Source organism: Gopherus evgoodei, chromosome 1, assembly GCF_007399415.2.
Source record: "Gopherus evgoodei ecotype Sinaloan lineage chromosome 1, rGopEvg1_v1.p, whole genome shotgun sequence".
In the NCBI taxonomy this organism is placed as follows: Eukaryota; Metazoa; Chordata; order Testudines; family Testudinidae; genus Gopherus; species Gopherus evgoodei.
Genome location: NC_044322.1, coordinates 298,024,466 through 298,037,303, shown reverse-complemented (window position 1 = coordinate 298,037,303; position 12,838 = coordinate 298,024,466). Strand labels below are relative to the sequence as shown.

The following is a 12,838-nucleotide window of genomic DNA, read 5'->3' as shown; positions in this document are numbered from 1 at the left end:
GCACCACCACTTTCCTTGTGGTGCAGGCAGTTTGTGGGCCTCAGAGCCCATGGACAGAGATGCTGAAGTGGAAGATCGCAGTGAGATGGAATTATTTGTAGATGTGGCATATGCAGATGTGGTAGAGCAGGCTCAACTCAGAACTGGCTTCACTGATCCCCCAGCTGAGGAAATTGGTGTCATGATGAGAGGGAAAGAGGGAGGAACAGGTAGAACAAACTCACATAGACAGGATGCACCTCCTGATAGGGAATTTAAAGGCAAATGAACCTTAATTCAGGGCCTAATGAGTTAGTTGGGACAACAAGTAAATTACAAACCCCCAAGTTTAAAATGCCCCAAATTCTTGGTGTTGTTGCACCTCTCCGGTGACACAAAGTGGATATGAAGCCAGCTTACATGACTAGATGAAGCTTTCCTTTTTGCAGAGAATTTTCTTGTGATGTTGCTGGATCTGTGCCAACCTCTACCTCATGGTTCCCTAGGACAGAGTGTGGTTGAGGAGAAAGGGACATGGCCAGAGCATTGTGCTGGTGATCCTTGGCTGATAGAATGGCCCCACAGGTCCATTGCAGCTGACGCAACTTAGAGCAGCTGTTATGCTCTTCAGGATCAGACTGGCAGCCTGAGGATGGGTGGGGCATTAAGGTGGCTTACACTTGTTTTAGTGGTGCCCTTCATCCTAAATTGAGCTGGCTGCTAGCCAGCTAATTCTGAAGGTGTGGTCCCATATGATATGACAAATTGACACAGCTTCTTTAAGGAGATGTATGCCTCATCAATCTATTAAAATTCTTTGGGCACCTCAACAAAAGAATGGATAAAGGAGAATTGGTAGATTTAATTGTTTGGACTTTAAGTGAGCGCTTGGCAAATTCCTCACAAGGGGCTACTAAGGAAAGTAGTCTAAGGTGACAGATACAATTCTGTCATGGATGAGAAATTGGTTGAGAGACAGAAAGCAAAGGGACTGAATCATGATACTCATGCAGGCAGGTATGAAAGGATAAGTGGCCTCACATTTAGAAATACACAGTTTATGTGGTGCAAGGAGTCCTTCCTGATACCACAATATATTTATTATTAATATAGAACAAAAGCAACTCTAGCAAACAGCCCAGTAATATTTGTATTTGTTTTAACAGAAGACTTGATTTCAGGTTTTTATTATTTAGATAGGACCATTAATGCACACAGTTATTTACTGATGTAGAAATAAGATACATGGAAGTGACATTCCTGCTCTGAAGAATTTACTGTCTAAAATCAGTCTAGCAACTGTGATGTGTTTAAGAATATTTCTCCTTCTTTTTAGTGGTCAACCCATTCCCAGGGTGGAGTACACAGCCGAAGAAATTAAAACTTGGGGGACAGTATTCAGGGAACTCACTAAACTCTATCCCACTCATGCTTGTCGTGAATATTTAAAAAACTTCCCTTTGCTGACCAAGTACTGTGGATATAGAGAGGATAATGTACCCCAACTGGAAGATGTTTCTATTTTTCTTAAAGGTAAAGTTCATGTTTGATTTTTGAATAGCCATGATGTCGTGGAAAAATGTTGTCTTCTCTTTGGACCTGATCCAAAGTTCGCTGAATGGAAGAACCTCCATTGTCATCCGTGGATTTTAGATCAGGCCATTAGTCAACACACACACACTCGTTGCAATGTTTTCCACAGGAGAGAAATTGTTGGAGTCAGTGATAGTTGTTTTAATAGGAATGTAGGAAGTTCTGAGAGGTGTCTGGGTAGCACACCTGTTGCAAGATTGCCACCTTTAAATCTGTTACTGAGTAACCAGAGAGGTTGAAGTGTTCTACTGGTTTTTGAATGTTCTGATTCCTGATGTCAGATTTGTGTCTGTCTATTCTTTTGCTTAGAGACTGTCTGGTTTGGCCAATATATATGGCAGAGGGGCATTGCTGGCACATGATGGCATATATCACACTGGTAGATGTGCAGCTAAAAGAGCAAATCATTCAAAAACCAGTAGGAGAACACTTCAAGCTCTCTGGCCTCTCAGTAACAGATTTAAAGGTGGCAATCTTGCAACAGAAAAGCTTCAAAAACAGACTCCAATGAGAAACTGCAGAACTTGAATTAATATGCAAACTAGATACTATCAATTTAGGCTTAAATAAAGACTGGGAATGGCTGAGCCATTAACACATTGGATCTATTTCCCCACGTTAAGTATCCTTACACCTTCCTGTCAAACTGTCTGAAATGGGCCATCTTGATTATCACTACAAAAGTTTTTTTTTTCTCCTGTTGACAATAGCTCATCTTAATTAATTAGCCTCTTAGAGTTGGTAGGGGAACTCTCACCTTTTCATGGCGTGTGTGTGTGTGTGTGTGTGTGTGTGTGTGTGTGTGTGTGTGTGTGTGGATAATATCTCCTCACTATATGTTCCAGTCTATGCATTTGATGAAGTGGGCTGTAGCCCACGAAAGCTTATGTTCAAATAAATTTGTTTAGTCTCTAAGGTGCCACAAGTACTCCTGTTCTTTTTGCAGACCCATTTTATATACACTTATCAAGGTCCCAGCGCTGCAATGAGCTCCGCCTGAACAGGGCTCCATACAGGTGCAGAGGTTCTCCTTCAGGGAATTTCCTTGAATGATCAAGGCCTAAATGATTATTTGCTTTTGAAGAAGTCCTTCTTCCCCATCTCTGATGAAAACATGCCTTGTATGAAAGGAGAAGATGCAGATGTTGAGCCCTCTAGTGGCTTGCCCTCACAGTTCAGAGCAGTCTGTCAGTTCTAATTCTTTCATTGTCCATTCTCCTCAAAGATCTCATGAGAACTTCAGGGGCAACAAAATGCTGCTGTCTCTTGCAGCAATCCTGGGAGCTCAAGTGTATAATATCCTACAAATGTTTATAAAATTAAAATCTTTTGTGTTATAAGTGCCATACAAAAAAAGGTACGGAAAAGTGGTGTCCTAAATGTATATGGAAGAATTTTAACTTAAAATAAATACACTATTTGGTATGAAGGAATAACCTTACCCATTCCCTTCTTCCGTGCTACATGCTTACCTCTTGTTTATGGTTGCCAGCATTCAGCAACAAATGGTTCATCACTTTTTGAGTTTGATCATATATTCTTAAGTCACTCCTATATTGTTCTCTTGGTCTGAATGAATGGTACTGAAGCATCATGATTGTTTTTTTTTTCTTAATGAGAAGCTTAAAACAGCAACAGAACTACAGAAATACACTTTCAGACCAGTCACAGCAGTCATAATTTTTGTGGAAACTGAACTTGGAATATTTTCCTGTAAACACCTTGAAAACAGCTGCTAATGAGTAGAGGGAGAACTTGGGAAAGAATTGACCTGTTCAAAGTCACTGTGAGTTTGAAATAACTCCCCTGTAGGAGCAATCAGATGAAGGACTGCATTATTAAATGTAAAAATGAGCATCTGGTATATTCATGTCACCATATGTTTGTTTAAATAATTTATAAGATAGTACTTTAACTGTATGATTTTTTTATATAGTTTAATTTCAGTAAAGGTGATTTACATTGTATTTCACAGAATTCAGCTTCTGTGCTGGAAACTTCTATATTGTTCTTGTTTGGTGCCATACATAAAAACAGATACTTCGTGATGTTATTACTCACTTTAGACTTGACTTCTTTTCTAGTAAAAGTTCTTAAACAAGCCATGAATTACTTCAAGCTGTTTTAATTAAGAGTATTTTAGCAGTGCAATGTGGGTGTAAATAGTATAGCAGTTTTGGCCAAGGTTTTCAGTGCCTTGTTTTGGACAGAATAAATAACTACAAATCCTTGCTTTCTCTCAGATGTTGATATATCCAATTTGGTCTTTTCACTGTCTCCTCCACTTTAGAAAGGTCTGGCTTCATGGTGAGACCAGTTGCTGGATATCTGTCTCCTCGAGATTTTCTAGCAGGATTAGCCTATAGAGTTTTTCACTGCACTCAATATGTACGGCATGGCTCGGACCCTCTCTACACACCAGAACCGTAAGTATACCTTGTCCTATTCATTTGTTGTTAAAATTAACTAAAACTTAATTTTCATGTTGATTCAGCCCATCCAACAATCCAGGATTTTTTGGTCTACAGACCAAATGCATGAAAACCAATTTCCACCCCACCCCTCAATGTTTGGCCCCAAACTGAAATCTTTTAATGTAGATATACCACCATGCTGCATGAGAGTTGTAGTTTGGGCATCTCATGTCCCTGTTCTACTCTATGGGCTGAACTTCCCAGCCTGATTTCATTTCTCATACACCTCAGGCATGGTATTCCGTGATGCACTGCCTCCCTCACCAAGAGAGGGGACTGTGGAGCAATATGGGAGATGTAATCTGATCAAAGAACCTCGGCCATAGAAGAGAACTGGAGTGTGAAGCTCTCAGACTATGACTCCAATGAGGCACCACACCAGCATTTTCAAATTGAAATGTTTGGGTTTTGGATGAAATATATGGAGGGTTGATTTTTCATTGAAAACTCTTAATATTCTTTAAAAAATTCCAACTAGCTCCTTTAGGTGTTTTGTTTGTTTGTTTTTTGTATTGAATGTTTCCTGTTCTATGCAAGTAAATAGTACAATAGTAATTCCATCAAGGGACACTGCTGATCTCATAATCCATAAGGGCCATGTTTGAGCAGTTTCAGTTACCAGATATCTAGCATGAAATGATAGCCTTTCTTTATTCAGTATGTACCATTTTGGTGTATTTTATTTTTGTATAATATATGGCAACAAAAACCAAAGCCAAAGCTTACACAAATGAGTTAATATCTGTGGCCCTAATTCTGCAAACACTTAAGCCCATGCATAACTTCGCTCACAAGAGCAGATCCACTGAAGCCCTGGGCAAACATCTTAAGATATAAATCCAATAACCTAGCTGCATTTTTTTTATTTTACAGTTAAAAACTATATCTAAAAATAATTTAATATACTATCATGGTGGGAATTACCAGTTAGCCCTCTTGCACATCATGCTAGAAGTTCTCTTTCTTATGGTGGGAGCTTTGTACAGTGTTTGAAGAAATGCTGGATTGCTAGTTTTGTAATGCGGTATCTTTTTTTGGGAAAGCTGTGGCAAGTGTCAAAGGAATTTGCTCTCTACCTAATCTCTCTAACGAGAGTCAGTTCTTAAGGCAGAGCTACTGCAAAGAAACTGAGCATTAGCATTTTGGCTGAGATTCCTGAAAAAGGGGATTGATTGCATGCTGGTTGACCACCTCTGTGTGTGTATATAAGGCATGTATACACTGCTGTGCAGTTCAGACTATGGGGGTCATGAATAGCAGTGCACACCGAAGTGCTCTGCTGTAAGTAACTCCATATACCTACTGTGCGTGTGAACTAAAAGGTTCCTATTCTGTATTAATGTAATCCTGTGTGAAGAAGACTACGTTAATGAGAACTGGGAACCTTTTAGTTTGCACCTTCAGCATGCCCACCAGGGGAGTTACAGTGCAGCAGTTTGGTGCACACTGCTGTTCACACCCCCCTTAGTCCGTACTGCAGGGTAGTTTTAGATGAACCCATAGCATAAATAAACAAACTGCTCTAACAAAAATACACGACTCTGCTACACTGATCTTTCCAATGGGAAGTCAACCTGCCAAGCCCCAAAATCTGTTAACACTCAGCAGGGGAGTGATGATATTTATGAAATAAAAACAATTGGAGTATATTCTTATCCAGTTCAAGGGGATTTATGAGTGTTATCCCAGTAAGTGCAAAGACCCTGAGCCAGCAAACGTTTAAGCATGTGTGTAACTCTGCTCACATGAGCTGTCCCTTTTGACTACTATATTTATGGTATCAATGCTTAGTTTGATACAGGCTCTGAACTGTGCAGCAAGTCTTAAGAATTAGGTTGTAATATGTAATAACTAGGGTATCCAGATGGAAAGTCTGGTCGAAATGGGGACCTGATAGTGTCCAGTCAATCAACTGACCGGACACCCGAAGTCCAGTTACTGCCAGCATGGGAGGTGGGGAGGCACCAGGTCATCACTCGTGCCAGCCCTATCTCAGATGGGGCAGCACCCTACCTGCATCAGACAACAGGCTAGTCCCTCCCCACCCATGGAGGGAGGAGGGGAGGGGGGAAAAGCAGTGAGTGATGGAAGAAGGGGGGAAAGAGGAGCGAATGAGGGGCAGGTCCTCAGGGGATAGGGCAGGAGCAGGGCCTCAGGGAAAGGGGCGGAGGCAGCAGGTGAGACCTGGGCGGGAAGAGGGAGGGTAGGGTTGGGCCCTCAGGGGGAAGAGGAGGTTTTGACACTCTTGCTCGAGTGTCCAGTTTTTAAATATTACAAAGTTGGCAACCCTAATAATAGCAGGAATTCTTGTGATAAACTGCCCATTCATGATGTTCTAAGAGTCACTCTAGTAATTCTAGTGAAATTAAAATTGTTACTTTTGTTTCTGAATTTAATGGGAAATCCTTATTGCCTTGCTGGCTCCAAGCATTAGAGCTATATAAATTATACAGGTACAGTACTAGCATCTGAAAAAAAGATGATAAGCTAATTATAAAAAGGAACTTCTTTTTGTGAGATCTTTGCTCTAAAATAATATTTCAGAAAAATGAATAGCAAAAAATGGTAAAAGCCTTGTTAACTTTGTCTGATTTTCATAAGATTTTGCATACAGCAGATACACTCAAAAACTGAGGATGAAATTCTGGCTCCATTAAATGACAAAGCTCATATTGACTCCAATAGGGCGAGGATTTCACTCTTAATATTCACCGTTTTGCAGTACAGTAATGCAGTGCCCTGCTCTCTCTTCTTTGATGTATGGAAACATATTGTGGTTTGTTGCAGGTGTCTAAGGCTGCATGTTACATTTGAATACGATCAACCTGATGAAATGATTCCCATTGATTTTAATGGGCTTTGGATCAGGCTTCCCACCCGCACTGTAGACTCATGCAAATTAGGGGATTCACTTTGCTTGATTTTTATCATCACTATCTGCATTTTAAAACCTTTTCTTTCTTGGTTTTATGATATTTCTACTACCTTCATAGAACTATATGGATTTCCTCTGCTGGCCAATTTGCTCCTACAAAAATCGTTCACGGTGAAAACTGTATTACTGAAATCTTTTCCTCTCAATGTGTATGAATAAATTAAAGCCACTTAATTATTTTTCAGATAGCACAAAACAAAAGAATTGAGTCTGGTAGTTAAGTCTAAACAATATAACTCTTTTCTTATCTATAAAGGACCAGACTTGCTGGGAAATCTATGAGACTGTTATGACGATTCCAAACATCAGTACGTGATTCTGACAGCAGGGTACTGGCTTTTTGTTTTGTTTTGTTTTTTAAAGGCAACTTTCTGTAACATCACATGTAAACAAAAACAAAAAAACCCAAAAGTCTCAGACAGAGAAATATATAAGCCAAAAGTGGAGTAGGGAGGATGGGAACCTTCTTCCTCCTCTTGCTAATGTAGCAAATTGGATAGGGCTAGATCAGGGGTTGGCAACCTCCAGCACGCAGCTCGCCAGGGTAAGCACCCTGGCGGGCTGGGCCAGTTTGTTTATCTACCACGTCTGCAGGTCTGGCTGATCATGGGTCTTGACTCATCAGACAAGGTCTCAGTAGGCCTTTGATACTTTGGTGACTTGAGGCATCAAGACTTTTGTGATGGTCAGGCCCTTGGTAACTCTGGTGGTGTCGATTCCTCAGTACCTTTGAGAGGCCCTAGGTGAGTCATCATTATTCTGAAGTCTTAGAACCTTGACAAATTAATGCCTCAGACCATCAGCACACAAGGCTTCTGTGCATTATCTTTGATCAAAAACGGCCTTAGTAGGTCCTTTGATGTGGCAGTAACTCAGAGTCTCACATTGCACTGGGATCCTAGCACCACTGTTGATGCCCTGGCCCTCAGCACATTAAGTTCTTCTTTCATAATAGCCTCAGCCTATCACCACCGTGGAGTGGAGCTCAGCACGTTCTGTATGCTCAGAATGGCCCTTGTGCATCTACAGAGTCTTGGCACTTCAGTGCCTATGCTGGGACACATCAACACTTCAGAATAACCCCAACATCTCTACTAAGAGTTAGTATTTTGGGGATTTAGAGAGCTCTGGATGCTGAAGCTGCTCTGCTGCAGTTTAGTTTAACTATTTTTGGCTTGGCATTTTGATAGAGTGACTATCTTTCCCTATGCTGAATATGGGACACCTGGTAAAATTACTTGTATTCAAGTGAGTTCAACGGCAACCAATCATACAAATATTCAAATTAACATCAAGTTGACTGAGCCCCTGTTAAAAAAGAAATACTGCGTAGTTGGATTCTTTTTATTCACCTTCTTATTTTTAAGGCTTTAGGGTTCACACGGGGAGGACACGCACACGCACACACACCCTCCCTCTCTCTTGTGACCAACCAACCCAAGCCTCCCTGCCTGGCGCTCTCCATCCTCCATGCCTGGCTGGGCCCCCGGGATGGACCCACCTCACCTGGTGCCATGTCTTCCCGAGGCGACACGTGGGCAGCGGTGTATTATCGCCTAGGCCAACAAGGCCTAGGGTGGCAAATTTGCTCATGCCCCCTCCCCAACTCCACCCCTTCCCCAAATCCCTGGTCCACCTCCTCCCCCAGGCGTGCTGTGCTTCTCTCCTTCCACCTCCCTCTCAGGCTTACTGCGTGAAAGTGCTGGGAAGGAGGGAGAAGTGAGATGAGGCACTCGGAGGAGGCGGAACAGAGGTGAGCTGGGGCCCATGAGTGTGGGGAGTAACCCGAGGGGGCCAGGAACCGCTCTCCACCCCAGCTCACTTCCACTCCACTGCTGCCATCTCCCGAGCATGCCGCAACTCCTCTTCTCCCCCCTCTCTCGCAGGCTTGCCAGCAATTTTTTGAGGGCTTAGGGGTGGCAAATTTGTTAATCCACCACTGGACGTCGGGGGTGGGGGCAGGCAGGGTCACATGCCCCCTTCACCAGATTTTTGCCAAACTTCACATCAGAATGTGGCCAGCAGCAGCCTATCAGCACTGTGCAGGAGGGAAGTGACAGAAGCTGCTTCCAGCAGCAGGGGAGGAGAAGAGGGGAAGGGATGACCTAACCTGTGTCTTTGCAGAGCTCATCTCTTTCCCCCCCCTTCCCATGTGGCTGGAAGCAGCTTGGCCCTTCCTGTCTGCACAGTGTCGAAAGGCAGCTAACGCCTCCAGGCTTCTGCTGGCCACCGACATAACCCCTGCCCCACCACCTGTCCCCTGGCTACAGCACGGGCAGGAGGGGGTTAAGCCCTAAGGATGCATTGTGCACCAGGGCCCAGGGAACCTGACTGCACAGACTTCAGAGAACTCGGTGAGAAAGGTGGCTCAGTAGAGGAGGGTGCCTAGGGGACAGAGCAGCCCTGCACTTCCAGGGGGCAGGACCTGGGTGTGTGCGGGTAGGTGGATAGGGTGCTAAGCCCCTGCCCCGGGGGCTGCTATGGTGCTTGCAGGTTTGTGGTGTGAACAGGCTGGAAATCATTTTCCCTCCCCCCTCCCCGCGACTCCAGAGCTTAACTGAGGGGCGAAGAGGCTTTCCCATGCCAGTGCTGTGCAGGGCTTTGGCACATGCAGGGCTCGGCTCCTCCTGGCCAGCACCCTGGGCCAGAGGGTCTTGGGATTTCCTGGGGTGCCAGCCCAGCCAGAGGCAGTGGGGGAAGGAAGGAGCCTGCTGGTCAGGCTGCTAGTGAGCTGAGCACTCTGACCAGGGGCTGGTTCACTGCACAGTGCTGGGAGTGGGATGCGCCCCACTGTGGGGGGTTATGGAGGAGCTATGGGACTGTGTGTGTCTGTGTCTGTGTGAAGGGGAAAAGCAGAGAGAGAGGACAATGAGAGGGGGAGCACATAAGCAGAGCCAACATGTAACTGACCACCTGTGTCAGCTGAAAATGGGATGGGGGTGGGGATCTACTACCAGAGAGCCGGCATGCAGCAGGGGTTGTACTAAAGGACCAGCAGGGGGAGTGTCTGACCCTTGCTCTGCAGCTTTGCGCCACCACCAGCCTTGAACATCCATCCCCATTGTCACCGCTGGGGAGCGAGTGGCTGGAGAGCAGGCATCCAGCCAGCAGCAGGACCCACCAGTACTGATGGGCAGGGGGACAGAAAATATGGGAAAATTTGCCTGTTTTTAAGAAAAAGTAGGCACACCTGCAGGAAGGCTTAAATACAGGTCTGTCCCATTGAAAATGGGATGTCTGGTCACCCTATATTTTGATACCTCAGCATGGCTACAGCTCCCATGCCAAGGATTGGTACATCACAGCTTCAGAATGAGTTGGCATTGCTTCTGGGCCCTGCTTCGCTGGCACCTCTGGAAGATTATGATGAGTTGGAGCCTTCTTTAAGGCATGACAGTTTGGCATCTGGACAGAATTAGTAGTTCAGCATTACTTTGGGACATGATGCTTCAGGAAATGGTTGTATCACCTCTACTGGTTTGCCTCGGTGCATCCTTTGCAGGCAGGTTGCACTAATTGAGGGGGAAAAAAGGGTGCTGGGTTGCTTTTTAGGGAGCTTATCACTGAAGTCCTTCTTTTCAATAAGAGGTACTGTGGAATATTGTCTTCCTTCTGGAGTGCTCTCTCTTGGACATTGAGTTTCAGAGATTCCTGTTGGGTCTGTGCATTAGTGCCTCTGGCTGTGCTCATGGCCTCCCACTGGATCTGATAGTCTGTTCTGACTCTAGAAATAGTAAGGGCCTCAATCTTGATGGTCAGGGCTGGCTCCAGGCACCAGCGCAGCAAGCCGGTGCTTGGGGTGGCCAACGGAAAGGGGAGGCACATCCGGCTCTCCGGTGGCAATTCGGCAGCAGGCCCCTCAGTCCCTCTCAGCGGGAAGGACCTGCTGCCGAAGAATGAAGAGGCGGCAGTAGAGCTGCTGCCGATTGCAGCTTTTTTTTTTCTTGCCACTTGGAATGGCAAAAACGCTGGAGCCGACCTGCTGATGGTTACGTCTGTGTATTCCATTACCTCTTCCATCCCTCATTGTTCGCTTCTTCATGCTGCAGCTGTCATCTGGAAAATGAGGTGGTCAGACTTCGGTGCTTTAGTCATGCCGACCTGGGATATCGTAGGAAACAGAGGGAGATTAGGATTGCTAAAGCAGCAAATGTTCTGCCTTTGGGGAAGAATGAGTAACTGTGCATCTCAGACCTGGAATTCTCTTCATGGTGTATCTCTGTTTTACCTCATATTTACATTAGGGTAATGACTCTTCCAATGTCTCCTACTGCTTTTGGCCAGCTGTATCATATGTGTTTTGTATCCGAGGGTAGCCGTGTTAGTCTGTATCCACAAAAACGACAAGGAGTCTGGTGGCACCTTAAAGACTGAGGTTATGGGGCAAGTGATGCTGTTTGTTCACAATTTCAGCCTGTGCACATCTGCAGAAGCACTCTATGTAGAGGTCCAGTCTGTCATTTTGACCATCAGGAGGAGTCTACACAGAGTTCTTCTTTTTGTAGTGTTGGCAGGAAGGCTCCTGTGGGTCAATGCACTGTTCAATGGTGTGTTGAAAATATTCCTTGAGTCGGAGATGACGAAAGTAGGCTTCTGGATCACCGCAGAACTGTATCATGTTCATGGGGACTCTTTCTTCTCCACCATCCCCAAGATAGGACAGACTCTTCCGACGGGCTAAGTGTGTGGTTGGATAGATTAACAATATTGTTAAGTGAGTTGAGGTACCACTGTTGTAGCTTCCTGGATTTCAACAATTACCACCTCACCATCAACCGAGTCTGGCCCAGTCCCCACCAGAGACCCACTTTCTGGACACTACAGTGCAAAGAAGTGATAGTCACATAAACACCACCCTATACTGGAAACCTACTGACCGCTATACTTACCTACATGTCCAGATTCCATCCAGGACACATCACACGATCCATTGTCTACAGCCAAGCCCTAAGATACAACCAGATTTGCCCCAATCCCTCAGACAGAGACAAACACCTACAAGATCTTTATCAAGCATTCTTAAAATTACAATGCCCACATGGGGAAGTGAAGAAACAGATTGACAGAGTGAGACGGATACACAGAAATCACCTATTACAGGACAGGCACAACAAGGAAAATAACAGAACACCACTAGCCATCACATACAGCCCCCAGCTAAAACCTCTCCAGCACACTATCAATGATCTACAACCTATCCTAGAAAACGATCTCTCACTCTCACAGACCTTGGGAGGCAGGCTAGTCCTCACTTACAGACAACTCCGCAACCTGAAGCAAATATTCACCAGCAACTACACACCACACCACAGAAATACCAACCCAGGAACCGATTCCTATAGCAAACCTCGTTGCCTACTCTGTTCCCATATCTACTCTAGCGACACCATCAGAGGACCCAGCCACATCAGTCACACCATCAAGGGCTCATTCACCTGCACGTCTACTAATGTTATATATGCCACCATGTGCTAGCAATGCTCCTCTGCCATGTACATTGGCCAAACCAGACAGTCCCTATGTAAAAGAATAAATGGACACACATCGGACATCAGGAATGGTAATAGACAAAAGCCAGTAGGTGAACACTTCAATCTCCATGGACATTCTATAACAGATTTAAAAGTCACTATTTTTGAACAACATAAACACTTCAGAAACAGACTTAAAAGAGAAACAGCAGAACTAAAATTCATTTGCAAATTTAACACCATTAATTTGGGCTTCAATTGGGGCTGGGAGTGGCTCATTACAAAAGCAGCTTTGCCTCTCCTGGAATTGACACCTTCTCATCTATTATTGGGAGTGAACTACATCCACCCTGATTGAATTGGCCCTGTCAGCACTGGTTCTCCAC

At 44.5% G+C, this 12,838-nt stretch overlaps 1 protein-coding gene across 1 annotated transcript in view; it reads left to right on the top strand.

Annotated features, from left to right (window-relative positions):
- TPH2 (tryptophan hydroxylase 2) overlaps positions 1–12,838 on the top strand; it is a 77,493-nt gene that overhangs the window by 21,863 nt on the left and 42,792 nt on the right. Inside the window, exons 6-7 of the mRNA XM_030554095.1 lie at positions 1,316–1,512; positions 3,863–3,998. Of these exons, the coding sequence (XP_030409955.1) occupies positions 1,316–1,512; positions 3,863–3,998 (333 nt within the window). The remainder of the gene's footprint in view (positions 1–1,315; positions 1,513–3,862; positions 3,999–12,838) is intronic.